The 14,938-nt window shown below is 41.2% G+C and overlaps 1 protein-coding gene across 1 annotated transcript; it reads right to left on the bottom strand.

Annotated features, from left to right (window-relative positions):
- Positions 1–239: 239 nt before the first annotated feature.
- On the bottom strand, positions 240–14,494 carry AQP11 (aquaporin 11). The gene is made up of 3 exons (XM_005440960.4): positions 13,367–14,494; positions 7,854–7,970; positions 240–1,701 (listed from the first exon to the last, which is right to left on the bottom strand). Exons 1-3 carry the CDS (start codon positions 13,959–13,961, stop codon positions 1,649–1,651), a joined length of 765 nt encoding a protein of 254 aa, XP_005441017.1. The 5' UTR covers positions 13,962–14,494; the 3' UTR covers positions 240–1,648.
- Between the last annotated feature and the right edge of the window lie 444 nt (positions 14,495–14,938).

Genomic DNA, 14,938 nt, shown 5'->3' with positions numbered 1-14,938 from the left:
GTAAAACCAGCTAAAGGTTTGTGACTTACCAGGCTCACAGTGTGGTGGTGCGTAGTCCTTGCTGTGAAGAATTTTACCAAAGATACGATTCTTTAGTAGGCCTACTCACACTGCTATCAAAGAGCTGCTGAACGATAACCTAGCAGTTCTAGTTCTCATGAGTGTATTAGCAAGCTCCTTTTTTTTTTTTTTCTTTTTTAATTTTAATGACCAAATACAGGGTCATGGATAAGACACTCTTGTATGAAAAGCACATTCAAACAGTTTATTTCATTTTGGAATGTAAGGTACCTTGCAAAATTAAAAGTTTTTATTGGAACAGGAAGTTACCTGTAAATATTTACTTTCCAAACTTCTGCAAAAAAGATAGCTGACAACAGTAGCTGTTTTAGACTTGGTTCATGATTTTACTGTAGCCCCCCCCCCCGCCCTGGTCTGATTCCCTCCCTTTCTCTTAAAAAATGGTCTGCACAGTGACTTGGGTAATGAGTCAAGGGGCCAGCTACTGAGATTGTTAGAAATTGTAGAACTTGTTAACCATCTCTCCTTTTAAACCCATAGCCAAAAAGTGAAAAACTGAATTTAGTCTTAAATTTGAAAAATATATTTTGGCATATATAAAAATCAGGATGCATCCAGAAGAATAAACCTCATATTAGAAACAGAACTTCAGAGGGTAGTACCTATTGGTGGTGTTCTCAGCTGAGGCTATAAAGGGCATGTTTGTGTATGTAGTTTTCCTGTAGTTTTAGCTTTTTCATTTATTCTCCTATATTGCATATTCATTTATTTCAAGAAAAATATCTGATAAGAGTTACATAAAATCAAGGACAAACAAAGTTTCACATGATTCTTCCTTATTTACTGTGTCTGTTTTACTATATGAAGAGGCAGCAGTTATCTCAGATAAAGCAGTTGGTGGTTTGCTTTTTTTCCTAAAATGCCTTTTTGTGTGTGTCTGCAGAATTTTATGGTACTTTACTACTGCTCCTTCCAACCAGGATAAACATTCAATGGACTAGTGGGACAGGATGGGGCAAAGCCTTCCCGAAAGGAAGTGAGGTGTTACTTACTTGGACTTGGGTATTGTTAAAACAACGCTGCTCCTACAGACTTTAACTTTGGTGTAGGCTACATCTAGAATAGAGCTGTGGAGGCTTTTCTAGGAGTACTGTAGCCTCTCTTCCTTTTAGAGGCATGTATATTGCAAGTAGGAATATGATGAGGTCAATGTAAGAATGAAATCTTCGGCTCCTTTTTTGCAGGTGCCTTCTCTGGGGAAAAAAACCAATAAAATCAAACTTTGAAAGGACTGGGTATTTCTCTAAAATTACTTTTGCATGCTGTTGTAATAAAGGTCAGCAAGTGGCACTTATGGCTAAAGTGACAAAGTTTTGGTGTTTTAAGTCCTTCACATTCATATGGCTTAACTGAAACTGTTGGCAGATATTTTCAAAATCCCAATGTGCTAATACAAAATAAGTATTTGAATACAAAGTTGTAAGTCAAATATTTCAAACATGAAATCTGAAAATACAACTGAAAGATGGCATGAAAGTCCACTTCAACAGTTTTCTGAAAGCTTCATGTCTGCAGGTGTTGAAAGTATTTTCTAATGTAGTCCTGATAGATTTCAGAATTCGATATCTCAGGATATCCGAGGAAGGATTTCATCCCATATAAAAGCCACAAGTATTGTACCTGAAAAGAGAAATCCCAGAAAGGACCTTTATTTGTTTGTGAGAAGGACATGGTACTGGTACAGAAAATAAACATTATGTTCAAGTATTCGAGTGTTTTTAGACAATGCAATACAGCAGGGATTGCAGAAAAATGAGAATTTTCTATCAAGAGGGTCTAGAGACAATCTACTTCTTGCAAACAATGTTTTTTTTTCCCAAAGAAAGCTTCAACAGACCATGCAAGTGATACTTAGGAGTTAATGCTTTTCTTTGTATATTTAATGTTTTAATTCTGATCTGTACAAGCCAAGCCAACAGTGGAGCAGTTTGATCAGGTGAATCCAACGCGTGCACCTTCCTGTGGCTGTGTCAGGCCTGTCTTTGTAAATGACATGTAAATAACTGAACCAGCAGCTAAACCTCCATTCCTCAGCCAACAGCCTAGCAGTCTGTTTTGATAGCCACATCTATTTTAGCCATTGCAAGTAGGTATAGGATAGTGGGTTTTGTGTTTTGGCGTTTTTTGGATAATTCTAGTTCAGGGTTTATTCCAAAGCTGAAAAATGGTGAAGTTAGAGACTATGTTCTTCATGAGAGCCATAAGAATATCTCAAGTTGGAATGGGCCCATCAGAATCATTGAGTCTAAAGAAGGGCACCTAAATACAGTTTAAGACCTTCCCCCCCCCCCCCCCCGCTTTCCTGGAAAAAATCAGTATATTCTGTTTCAGAAATGAAGAGTGTTCTGGTTGACAGCATTCCTCACGCATAGCTTGTATTTTATGAAGCTTCCTAGATCACAGAAACGCTTATTGGAAGGGATTCTCTCTAGTCTCCCATGCAGTGCAGGACTATTGCCCACCCTCCGTAGGTCACCATGCATGGCTTTGTCTAGGGCAGTCCAAAACCTCCGCAGACTGACTGTAGCACTTCTCCAGTAACTTGTTTCAATGTTGCTGCAACCCTTCTCTGAAGGTTTCCCTGGGGTTGCACCTATGAACATCCCTGGCCACAGCGTGCGGCCTTGCTGTTACGTTGTCTGCCAATGAAAACAGTTACTCTGTCATCCTTGTAACTACTCCTCAAGTAATGCTTGAATGCTCTTAAAACACCCCTTTCACCTCATTTCACATCAGCGTAGAGGATCGGTTCTGTCAACCTCCCCTCACAGATCAGGTACTCCAGGCCCTTCACCATCTTAGTAGTCCTCCGCTGACTGGATCCTCTGTTTTCTCCACATTGCTTTTGAACTGGGGGACTCCAGACCAGACATGTTCCGGATGCCACCTCACAAGCACTGAGTAGAGGGAGACACTAATGTCCCATGATGTGCTGACACTAATGTGCTGAGTTGTGTGGCTTGTTTTACTTGCAGAGAGAACAAACTATTGTGAACAAACTTACATCCAGGACACTGTTAAACATGCTGAGGAATATCAACTCCAGTACTGACACCAGCACACTCTGCATGTTATTGGCCATCAGCCAGATGCCAACCCGTCAATTACTACCTTCTGAGGTCAGTGGTTTGGCCAATTTTTATTCCATCTAACAATCTTTTTGCGTGACCCCTAGTTCTTTGACTTTGAACCAAGAATGCTGTGGGAGATGGTGTCAAAAGCCTTACTAAAGTGAAGGTATACTGTGTATGCTGCTCCCCACTCATTCCACAGACGTTTGTTTTATTGTGGAAGACAATCAAGCTGGCCAAGTGTGGCTTGCAGTGGCTAAATCTGTGCTGACTGATTACCGTTGTTTTTACATTGTTGGAAATGGATTCCGAGGCTAGATACTTCACCATCTTCCCAGTGACTGAGGTGCAACAAACCATTTACCTGGCTTCTCTTCCTCCTCCTTAAGAGCAGGCGGAGTATTAGCACATTTCCAGTTGTCAGGATCTCCTCCAGCTGCTGTAACTTCTCATAAATGATGGACAATGACTGCATCAGCCAACTCTACCTGCATTTTTAGATGACTCCCAGTAGAACCAATGGATTGGCATTCATTGAGCTTCTCTATGTTGGTCCTACCCTGTGGCTCCCTTGCTATTTATTGCCTTCCTTCTGAAACCTTCCACAGAGGTTTGGGAGCAAATTTTTCTTGGGAAGACTGAGGGGAAAAAAAGACATGGAGTATCCCAACCCTTTCCATGTCATCCATCACTAGGTTGTCTCTCCCATCTGCCCATAGACCTGCATTTTCTGTGGACTTTTTTTTTTTTTTTTTTTGTGATTAGCGTATTTGTAACTTCGTATGTCCCTAGTCTTAGTTCCAGTTGAGTCTCAGTTCCAGCTTAGCTTTGACCTTCCTGATTCTGTTCCTACATGTCTGTGCAAAGCTTTTACACTCCTCCCTTGCTGCCTGTCCCTCTTTTGCCTTCTTAAGTGCTCGCCTTTGTTCATAGGGAAGCTTCTTGTCTAGTCAGCAGGGAAAGGCTTTGTGTCAAAATTCCCAGTCTAACTACATGACAGCTTGTTCCTGCACATCAAAACACTACTGAGCTCTCAATAAGCTTTATTGAAAAATCACTTTTCCATGGGATACTTCTCCCATTTTTGCCAGCTTCTGAGGGAATTACTACTGACCTAGCAGTTTCCTAAATAAGCAAAAGTCCAAAGTCTGAACAGCTCTGCTATTTGCCTTCCTAGTCTTCCTCTGGACCCTGAACTCTTGTGAGAGCTACAACCCAAGTGCCCACATTCACTGCCCATATTTCCATGCTTGTAAGCAGGTCAAGTACAGGATTACCACCCACTGGCTGTCCAGTATTTGAATTAGACTTGATTAGTGACAGTTTTCTAGGAACTTCTTGGATGCCGTTCACTCGCTGTAAGAGTTTTGCTCTTGCCAGATGATGTCTGCATAGTTGAAAAGCCCTAGGAGAACCAGGGTCAGGGGGTAGGAGACTTTATATGTTAGAAACCTAGCCAGATGTGCTAAGCTGGTACTTGTCCAGAAAAGAGCTTCTCATGTTATCACCCTCATGTCCACTGTCTTGTCACTAGCTCTTCCACTCATAGCTGCCATCTCCTTAGCACTCAAAGAGAAGCATTAGCTTGGTCCCCATCATTACTAATAGTATAATCATGCTTGGACAACTAACCCAAATTCCTTTGGCAGTAAAACAGAAGCAATCTTCGTTCCACCAGTATTTACTGCTTCTGTGTTCACAGTGCAGGATTTAGGCCTGCCTATGCTAAAAGTTTTAGACATTTGCTGACACCTACATTTACTACAGAAGTTAGCTGGTTTAATGATACTGGAGAATCACCTTCACCAAAATGTCAGTGAAGCCATTTGGAAAAATAAATCCTTAACTGCAGTTCCAAGATTATATCCATGGAAGACCATAAGCCACCAGTAGATTTGTTTATCCTGAAAGAAAACTTTCACTTCCTCCTCTTGTGAAGGTGATAATCAATTTTCCTCTTGTTCTTAAGTGCCCTTTCTAAGAAAATTGTTTCAATGTTGACATAAAACAACAGCTATCAGGGTATCCATTGTGTACTGAACGGTCTAAGTCTCCTTGTCCTCATGGGTATTTGCTGTGGCCATAAATGAGATCATATTGCACTTTGCACAGGCAATTTGAAGTTTCATGGTATGCTAGTCCACAGTTCTGCATATGGTAGTTACTATAGCAAATCACAAAAAACCCTCATAGACTCCTAAAATAATTCCCCAAAATAAGAACAAAGTAATTTAACAATCTGAGATGCTAATGCTGGGAAAAGTGAGACATCAGATTAGCATATCACTACCACTGCCAGTTTCTAGGAAGTCTGAAACAGTATTTGTGCTGACACATGGATTCTGAAAGTAAGTTTTACAACTAAATTTAAAATAGTGCTTTCTTCATCATTTGGTTCAATTTTGGAGGAAAAAATTCTATTCCAATTATTTTCTTATTCTCAAAAAGAAATTTTTCATGTTAAAATAAAGAAAATTTTCATGTTAAAATAAATAAAAAAGAAAAATTTCATGTTAGATTTGTAGATCTACACTCCTGTATTCATCAATTGAGTTTTCAAATATAATTATCTCCTCTATAATTGCATCCCCGGCCACATTATATTTGTTTACAACTCTTGGTTTATAAGACAAGGGCTATATGTATCCATGAAACGCCCTTGTTTTGTAATGAGATATTTATACCACCAGTGGACTGCTTGGCCCCTCGGGGGATCTGAGGTCTGTAATAAAGTGTTTTGTTACAGTAGTGACACTGCATAAGAAGTGAAATGTCCCGAGTATTCGTACCTGTACAACTACTTGGTCTGGAGTTCCTTTCCCTCATAAATTAAGAAGCAGCATTCAATACATTCTGTATGTATTTTCTACATGTTAATGAAGGATAAACTGCTGATTATGAATTTTCATAGAAATGTAACATTACTCCTTCATCACATTCTAAATTCCTCAACTCATGGTTCCATTTGAGTTAACATCTGCTGATTTTCTTAGCCAAAATCACCCGAAGGCTTTCTGCAAAGCAGTTCTGAAGGATGCGTCTTGCTAAGTAGAACATGGCGTTTCAGAATGCCTCCTGTTTCTTTAGATCACTTGCCAAAATATTAAATCCCAAGTACTTAACTTAGAACTTGGAAAATCTCAAAACGGTTGTCAAGTTGAAATCAGTTAATATACCAGAAAGCTAAACCTGAATTCTGAGAAATACCATGTATTCTGTTAGGACCCAGCTGGTGCTCATCAGCTTTGCCCAAGACATTTCTTGAGCTACTGACTGGAACAGTGCATAGGCTTTTATCAAGCTTATTCTATTGTTCAGCCATCCTGTTTGGATATCTAATGTAACAAAATTGCATTAATCTGAATTTTAGTTAAACTAAAAACTTTGTCTCCATTTTTGACTGACTGAGAGTCAATGCAAATAGAACATGCACCCAACATGAACTCAAACAAGAAAAAGTTATTTGTTATAACTGGAGCTCTTTGAGATGTTTCCTGTGTATGTTTTACATACTGTTGTACCTTCATCACTGTTGTACCTTCTAATAGGATTAACAGTCACGAGAGAATCTGGGATTAGCAGACTGCTTCTTTATATACCCTCTAAGCAGAAAGCTCGAGATTGGTAGGGACCAACTGTAAACTATCAACGGCATGAAGTATTACATGGAGCATTTTCAACTGCACACAACTAGAGGTTAAAATAAATAGCTTCCAAATCAAAACCATAATCTGAGTTAGAAAAAAAATCCAGTTATTAATATTCCTTATTCTTAAACTAAGAACAGATTGTACAAACAGTGACGGGGGGGAAATATAAATGGAAACTGCCTAGTTTAGACACTATGGAGATAAAGTTTTTGATATTTTAAAAGTACTGATTGAGAAAGCCTATTTTAAGCACTTGTTCTAATACCTGTGGGTTGGTTTTTTTAATTATTCATCCCCATGTTCTTGTATACTGTCACAAAGCCAGACAGAAAGTGCAAGCTAACAAGTAGTTTCTCTTTCTGAGGTTAATCAGGCTAATATTTACTTTCAGGTAGCCTCTCCTCCTTTTTAATGTTCTGCGAGGATCTACAAGTGGGCCTTTGGTCAGTGAGAGATTTTGCAGCATACCTCAAACAGGCTGGATTTTAATACCAAGGCATAAAGCCCCCAAAAATAAGCAGCTTCAAAAGGATCATGCTCCAGAGTAAACAGCTGCTGGTTTATAACCAACTAGTTAACCCTAACCTAAACACTAACCTTTTTCCATTTAGAACTGTGTTGTTGCGGTTTTTTGGTAAGCACATTTTCTTGCTCAGAGTGTATCCCAAACGCACGTAGACTTTGAATGTGACATCTAAACTAAACAATTATATAACTGAATATGGTTGTTTCTAAAAAGCTACTTGATCAAACCAGTAGATACCATTTTGTGAATAAAACTGGTGTTTAAAACTCAGGATTAGATGCTTAATTCACAAAGTGTTACAGGTGCTCTACATAGAGCATTAAACAAATTTAAAAATACACAGCCTACGTTTGCAAAATGAAACCATGATTCTGAATTACTTCTACACACGTTATAATTGACTATTTTCTGGATTTTATTTAAAGTAGAAAATGGGCAGGCTATCTAATAAAGAATACCTATTTCCTGATTTTTGAACCATGTACTAAGTAATACTTTTATGTATTTGAGAAAATGTTAACTTACCTAAGGATGGTGCTATCCAATATACTAGTGAGTAACTCAAAAATTTGTCGTAGAAACAATGCGCATGTAATGAAAAAGCCAGTGCTGGGTTAAATATTGCTCCTGTGAGATTTCCACCTGCAAAAAAATGTAAAAAAATATGAAATTAAACCATATTTCTTATTATTTATTTTAAATTAATATTGAAATGCACATACACGATACTACAAGCAACACATACCCTGCAATAAAATAAATTAGCAGAAACCATTTGAACAGGTAAACTCTTCTGAAGTTATTTACCCAATGATATGATTAACAGTTTGACAGTTTTCTAAAATGCTTTAATAAAATATCTAAAGTGTAAGGTATCTGAAGGAGGCTGTAACTTCCTTTATCTCTTTCTAGCAAGTATTCTTTGAAGAGATGGTTTTGGCTAGTGTTGAATGTTTCCATTGATAAAACTATAAGCTGTTTTATGAATAGTCTGTATCGGGCTTTGAGAAGAGACAGAAATGACACACAAGTTAGTAAACACATACTGAGCTTTCATTACATCCCCATGTCACATGTAACAAACACGTATGCGAGATAATGGAAAAACCTGTGAAGCATTGTTCTTGCTAAGCTAACTTCTATACTTTCTTATTAGAACATTAATACTATTATATCTATTTATAGAACATAGAGATTTATCATATGGTAATAACTGTGGGGAAAGACTTCACAATCATTCTGTATGTTGTCTGTAGAAAAATAAAAGCAAACACGACTTGACTCTCTTGAAAAGGGAAGCTTAAAGAAGCCAAGCATCTTTCCTCACCTCTGACTTCAGATGTAAACAAAGTTGCCTAAACATTCCCTAAATAACTAGATCCAATCACATTACACTGTGGGGACTAAACTGTAATTACACTACAGGTGAACCTGGAGGTGTTTTTAATTCTGATGTTTGTTCTTCCCATTGCAATCCTGCAGAAAAAGCATTACTCATAGCAAAATTACCTGTATTTCTGTGCTATTAGTTACTAACCACCCCATATCCGTTTTAGCTATTAATCTATTCCCATAAAATATTACATAGTTGTATCTAGTTTCTTAAAGCTTATTGTTGATTTTTCCCAAATAAACTAGTATGAGCTTTGAACTTACCCTTTGTACAAATACCATGCTGCTGCAGACCCTCATTTGTTAGGAGCATGCAGTCATTTACTGTAAGTTTTAGTAAGGTCTTTGCCATTCTCTTCTTCTGTATTTCTCTTTTTGTATTCTCCTTATTATTTCTTTTACTGTTATTACAGTTTGGGAAGGTTTTAATGTCTGTGGAGCTACTCAGTTTACTCTGGTTTCACACTTGTTCTCAAGAGTGACTCAGATTTACTGTGCAGTTTGTTATTCTGGACACTGACACATTAACAGCTCCACGGTTGCCAGGAAGGCCATCTACAATAATTTACTTTGCTTTAATCTGTTTATGAAGTCACTGCTTCTGCTTTTATACCTACATAGGCACATTTAAGAGTACAATTTCACTCTAAGGATGCAGTTGCTTTTTCTGAACATTAAACATTAGACAGTTTTAACTGCCGTATTTCTTCAATATTCATTACTAACAACTACTGGAATATCAACGACAGGCCAGGGCCACTAGAATAATCTTATTTGAAAATATTGTTAAAACATCTCAGTCTGTGTACTAGAAAAGATAAATGGTTTTATGGCAAAAAAAGTGTAACATCTTTGCTGTTGTACACATAAAAATTAAAAATGTGAAGTGATGTGTGCTCCACATAATGTGTGAGAAAGTAATTTTAACTTTTGAAATTACTAAAGGCAAAACCAAAATTAGGAAGAAACCCACAATTAAAAATACATATGTCATTTTTACCTTGATATGCTAGGCTCAGAAAAATTAATCAATTTCATACAATTCTGACTTCATTGTAATACTTCCTGTAAATGAAAAAGCCCTCAAAAGATGTATTTCCCCCCACCCCCAGTTAAATGTTTTCCCAGAGGAAACATCCAAATATATTCTTAAAATATTCTTTACCAACATGTGTATGGTCTGCACCCTTAACTTCTGAATTGTTCTCTTAATATGCGAAGACATAATGGTTTTTTCCTTCTGTTTAGTATAAGGAACACTACGAATTCAGTATTGCAGCTTTTGTGTACAGTCTGTACTACTATAAAAATTTGGTCTGCGTAAGGATAAATGTAAAAAAAATACTTTTAACTATGAAAAAGTCAAAGAAAAACTAAAGGATAAGCTTGTAATTTTAAAAATACTGTATAATCTAATGTTATTTGTCAAAGTAAGTTGCATGGCACACCTAAGTACTCTTTATGGGGTGCACACAACAGTGACCTATCGACATTTATCTTTTCCAACAACTTTGCTTAGTCAACCATGTAAGTACAATTCAATGTTTTTGAGCCCTGTATGTGTACCAATACATTTAGACGGGTGTAAGCCATAGGGACATGGCTATCCTTCAAAATTGTCCCAAACCAAATTGGAGTAAGAGATATTCTTTACAGTCCCTTTTCGGACAGCAGTCATTCCTCTTACAGGATACAGCTTTCAAACTTGTAATAGAACCTAATTCACTGAATGAAATATGATGTACTATGTATGAGATGTATTTTCTAATGTTTCTGATTAATTTGTATCTGTAATAAACATGGGTCCTGAAGTCAGACTGGATTTGTTTTTTAAAATCAGAGTGTAAAAAGAAATCATTAGCATGAATTTTATTTTGTAAATGTAATGCGCCTTTCTGAGTTCCCTGCTAGAACACTGTATCTATCCAATTGAAGTTTAAAAATCAGTATTCGTAAATTATTCTAAAGTATTTGATATTTTTGTCGGAAAAAGGAAGAATGTTAATGCTAGTTTAGGCAAACTGGTACTTTGCCTAAATTTGTGCTGGTTGCCTAGCCCTGTGGTGCTGGGTGAACAAGAAGGATCCGTTCCTCTTACAGAAGCACTCAAGTTCTTTATGAACAGTCCATGAAGAGGTGCGGAAGGTTTCCTGAGAGTGATCCAGCCCGGCTAAGCTAAGCATCTATCTTCAAAGCCTGTATGTAGACAAGAACTTGACCACTATCTGTAACATCTAATTTGGAAGCTGCTCTTCCTACTGCGTCTACAAAGTGCTGTTTCTCAGACTGGAAGTAGAACAGATGTGGCTGGGGCTATGCCATGAGACCCACAGGATATGCTGCGGGTTGTATATATGCACCAGACACAGGTCATGGCCACCTACCAGACCACTCGCTGTTGTTTCAGCACGTGTCAGGAGGCTGTGGGAAGGGGGTCCCAAGCAGCCCTCAAAATGGAGGCGGCAGGAGAATGGAGGATATCCTGGGGAATGTTGGTGTGCAGATGCAGGCAAAGGGAAAGAGGCGGCAAGAAAGGTCTGAGAACCTCTGTGGTATCCCACATGTACCTACATAGCCTTCCACTGAAAAAGAGATCTGTTAAGTGCAAGCCTGTGACTTGATCACAGAAAGAAAGAAGTAGCAGCAGCCTGCTCCCACACTCTTTGTGTACTAGCTCAGTGATAGGAATCTTGGGGTTTGTCCTTTCTTCTACTTCATGAGGCTTCAGTCCACACCTTAGGAGTGCACAGTAAGCACCAGACTCGTGACTGCTGCAGGAGGAGGGTGGCACTTTCCACCTTTTCTTTTGAAAATGAATGTACAGCAAAGAGTGCAAACCTTAGGAAGCCTGGAGCAGAACGAACAAGAAAGAATTAGATTTTCCCCTATACTACTTAGGTTCAGAATCTGCTTTCTTGAATGCATATATATTTTTATAGTAGACTCGATTCTGGATTAAAAGAAATGAGAAGAAAAATGTCCAGGTAGCACAGGGTATCACATGATACAGACAAACTGTGCATGTGGAAGAGGCCTGGGCACAGCAGGTCTGATGTTTCCCAGAAGTACTCACAGATCGGTTGTACCGGATAGTCATAACAAGTCCAAGTTTACGACAAGGAAGGGGACTTGGTACACAACCCCCTCTCCTGCTAGGAAAAGATATGAGGCCAGCCTGGCCAACGACAATGGGCATGAATTCTTTGTATGAACTAGTGAAGAGAATGTGACGCGTATTATTTTATATGACTACTTGCTAAGCAGGAAAAGAATGTTAAGAATCAGGAATCCAGGCTTGTAGAAGAGGGAGGATAATCTTTGGCTACACTTTTACTGAGCAATTCAGAAATATATTTAATGTGCTAAAATGCACTGACACCTTGCCTCTGCCTTCAAAAAATAATTTTAGAAAGTAGTTCACATTGCTAAGTTAATTCTCAAAACTCTCCATGGACTTTAAATCTTACAGAGTCTTAATTAGCTAATTTCAGCTAAACATAATGAGTAAAGTATTTTTTAATAAATACATCTGAAAATTTGACTGTACTGTATTCTACTATATGTTATTATGTTAGAAAGCATAATACAGTTAAACTTTTTGGACAAAACATCAATGACATCCCAGATGTTTGCAGATAAAGAGGGTGATCTCCCTCTCCCATAAACGGATTTGATAATTTCCTAGATGACTTGCTGTGTGGTGGGTGCTGTAGCACAAGCAGGGAGTTCTGTAACCATCTCTCTCTCACGTCCCTGAGCCCCAAACTACAGAAATCTCCTTCCCAGTACAACCTACTGCAGGGCAGGGCAGTCCTCAAGTGACATAACCACTCTGGCACTTCAACTGGGGACAACAGGGAGCATCAGCAGCCAGCAGAAGTTCAGACTGACGCCCTTCACCTCTTCCCTCCCACTGATCCAGAGAGGCTACGCAGGTGACAGCATCCCAGCTCTGGGAAGCGTGAGGTGACAATCAGGCAGAAGCAAGGTCATGGACACACAGGGCATTACAGAAACGTAAGACTCTTGTAAATGCCATGATACAACCAGCACCCAGGTGTTTTTCTTTTTTCAAATTTGGTTTGATGAGGTATTATTTTACCATTTCTGCATGCATGCTAAAAATAACCATTCCTGCTTCTGATTTAACACAGTTAAATAAACTGCATTGATATGAATTATGCATTATTTAAATGAAGAACTTCCATATTACTGGTCTGGACCCTGCCCTTGCACAGTCAGCATTTTTTTTTCTGATGCACAGTGGTGCTTTCTCACAATGCCACTTAAAGATCAGACAGCACATTGTATGAAATTTTTCACGCTATATAAACTCAGATTATGAAACCATCCTTCACTGAGATATTTTAACGGTGTTCTGTGATGCTCCTAACCATATTTATTTGTAGATCTGACATAATTTAAAATTTGTAACTCATTTCATTCTTAACCCCACAGCTGCCTGGAAGCTTTACATGAACAGGCAAACTTTACATGAACTCTGCATACCTAGGGCCAAAGACTTTTCTTGATGTATTTTTTGTAATCTAAGAAAAATAATTTTGTAACAACACTTTTAAGAAAATAAAAAAGCCTGTTACAACATTCTTGCAGGAACAGAGAGGGTAAATAGAAAACAGACTAACCTGCATACACGAGCATGGTGATGAGAAGTGCAATCAAATGGACTTTGTATTTGGGATTAACACTTTCCACTCGCAGGATGGTCAGCTGGAAAACGACAGAAAAGAGCAGTTCTATGCAGAACGCCTGCGTCTCTGTAGTCTGCATGGGGTTGCTGCAGCCCTGTGAGAGTGCCTCAAAATGTGGCTCTGCCATCCCCAGGCTCCAGATAAAGTTCATAAACACTCTGGCAAGCACTGCAGCCACGAACTGAGCGGCAATCTTGAGTCCACCCATCTTGACCGATGTCCCACCGCCCCACATCGGCTGCAAGGTACCGCAGGGATTGCATGTGCTGCCGGTCAGAGTCAGGCCGTGCAGGACGGTGAAGCCGTAGGTGAAAGTGAGGGCGGCATGCGGCTTCGGCTCCACATTGCCGAGCAGGCAGAGTTCGTTAGTGCAGGCGCACACCTGGAAGGTGCTAAACATCTCCAAAAGGAAAGTGCAGAGGCGCGGGTGGGCGCGCAGCCGGCGGCGGGTTAGCCTCCTGCACAGCCCCACCGTTACCGTGATGCCGGCCATCAGCAGCAGCGAGGTCCCGGCCCCACCGGCGGCCATGGCGGGAGTTTCAGAGGCCGAAGGACTTGGAGGAGTTCACCCCGGTCCAGCCCCAACACCTACGGGGAAAAAGAAAGCGGGAGAGGGAGGGAAAACGACCACTCCTTCCCATCGAGGTAGGAGCCAGCTTCTGTGGGCACCTGCTCGCAGGCGGAGAGCTCGGACGCTCCCTCCGCCTGTCGGGGAGCAAAGGGCAGGAGAGCCCGGCCTGGCCGGGCTGAGGGCGGGGATCCCTCTCCCCTCCTGCCCCGCCGGGGAAGGGCTGAGGAGAGGGACGGCCTCCCCCTGCGGTGGAAAAGAGGCAGGCGGCGGGGAGAGGGGGGGAAGGGGGCTCTGCTTTCCCTCAGCCCCGCCGCGGCGGGCCGGGCGCGCCTCCCGTCTCCCTCCAGCCTGAGAGGAGAGAGCTCCCCTCTCCCGCCCACAGGGGTCAGCAAGCGAGCGCGATCCCCGGTCCGGCCGGTGGCGCGGCCCCTCCGCGGGCAGCCGAAGGCAGTGACAGGGAGAGCCCCGTCCCCGCGGCGGGCTGGGGCGGGCGGCGCGGCGCTGCTCCCCCCCCCTCCCCCGCCAGGCGCTGGGCGGCCGCCGGCAGCGCGCGGGAGGCTGCGGGACCGCGCATGCGCGCCCGGCTCCCCGGCGGGAGGCGGGAACGGGGGGGCGCGAGGCGCTGCGGCCCTCGGTGCTGAGGTGAGGGGAGGCGAGGCGGGCTGAGGCAAACCCGGGCGGTGCTGGCGGCTGCCGCTGCCTCAGCCTGGCCGGAGGCTTGTGGAGCCGTTTCCCTTGTTCTTGGGAACCCCGTTTACGCAAGGTGTGGGTTAGTTCAGTCTCGTGCTCCCACTCAGTGGCTGAGGGAAAGGCGTTTGACGGAGTGCCAGGAGTGGGCAGGTGGTGATTCTTGGGCTTCTCTAGCGTAAGGAATGCTAAAAATAGGTGTTAGCGTCATGCTGCTGAAGGTGGTAACATTGGCTTTCATAGCAGGC

This window comes from Falco cherrug, chromosome 2, assembly GCF_023634085.1.
Source record: "Falco cherrug isolate bFalChe1 chromosome 2, bFalChe1.pri, whole genome shotgun sequence".
Lineage (NCBI taxonomy): Eukaryota > Metazoa > Chordata > Aves > Falconiformes > Falconidae > Falco > Falco cherrug.
Note: the sequence above shows the minus strand (reverse complement) of the source record. Positions and strands in the feature narration are given on the sequence as shown.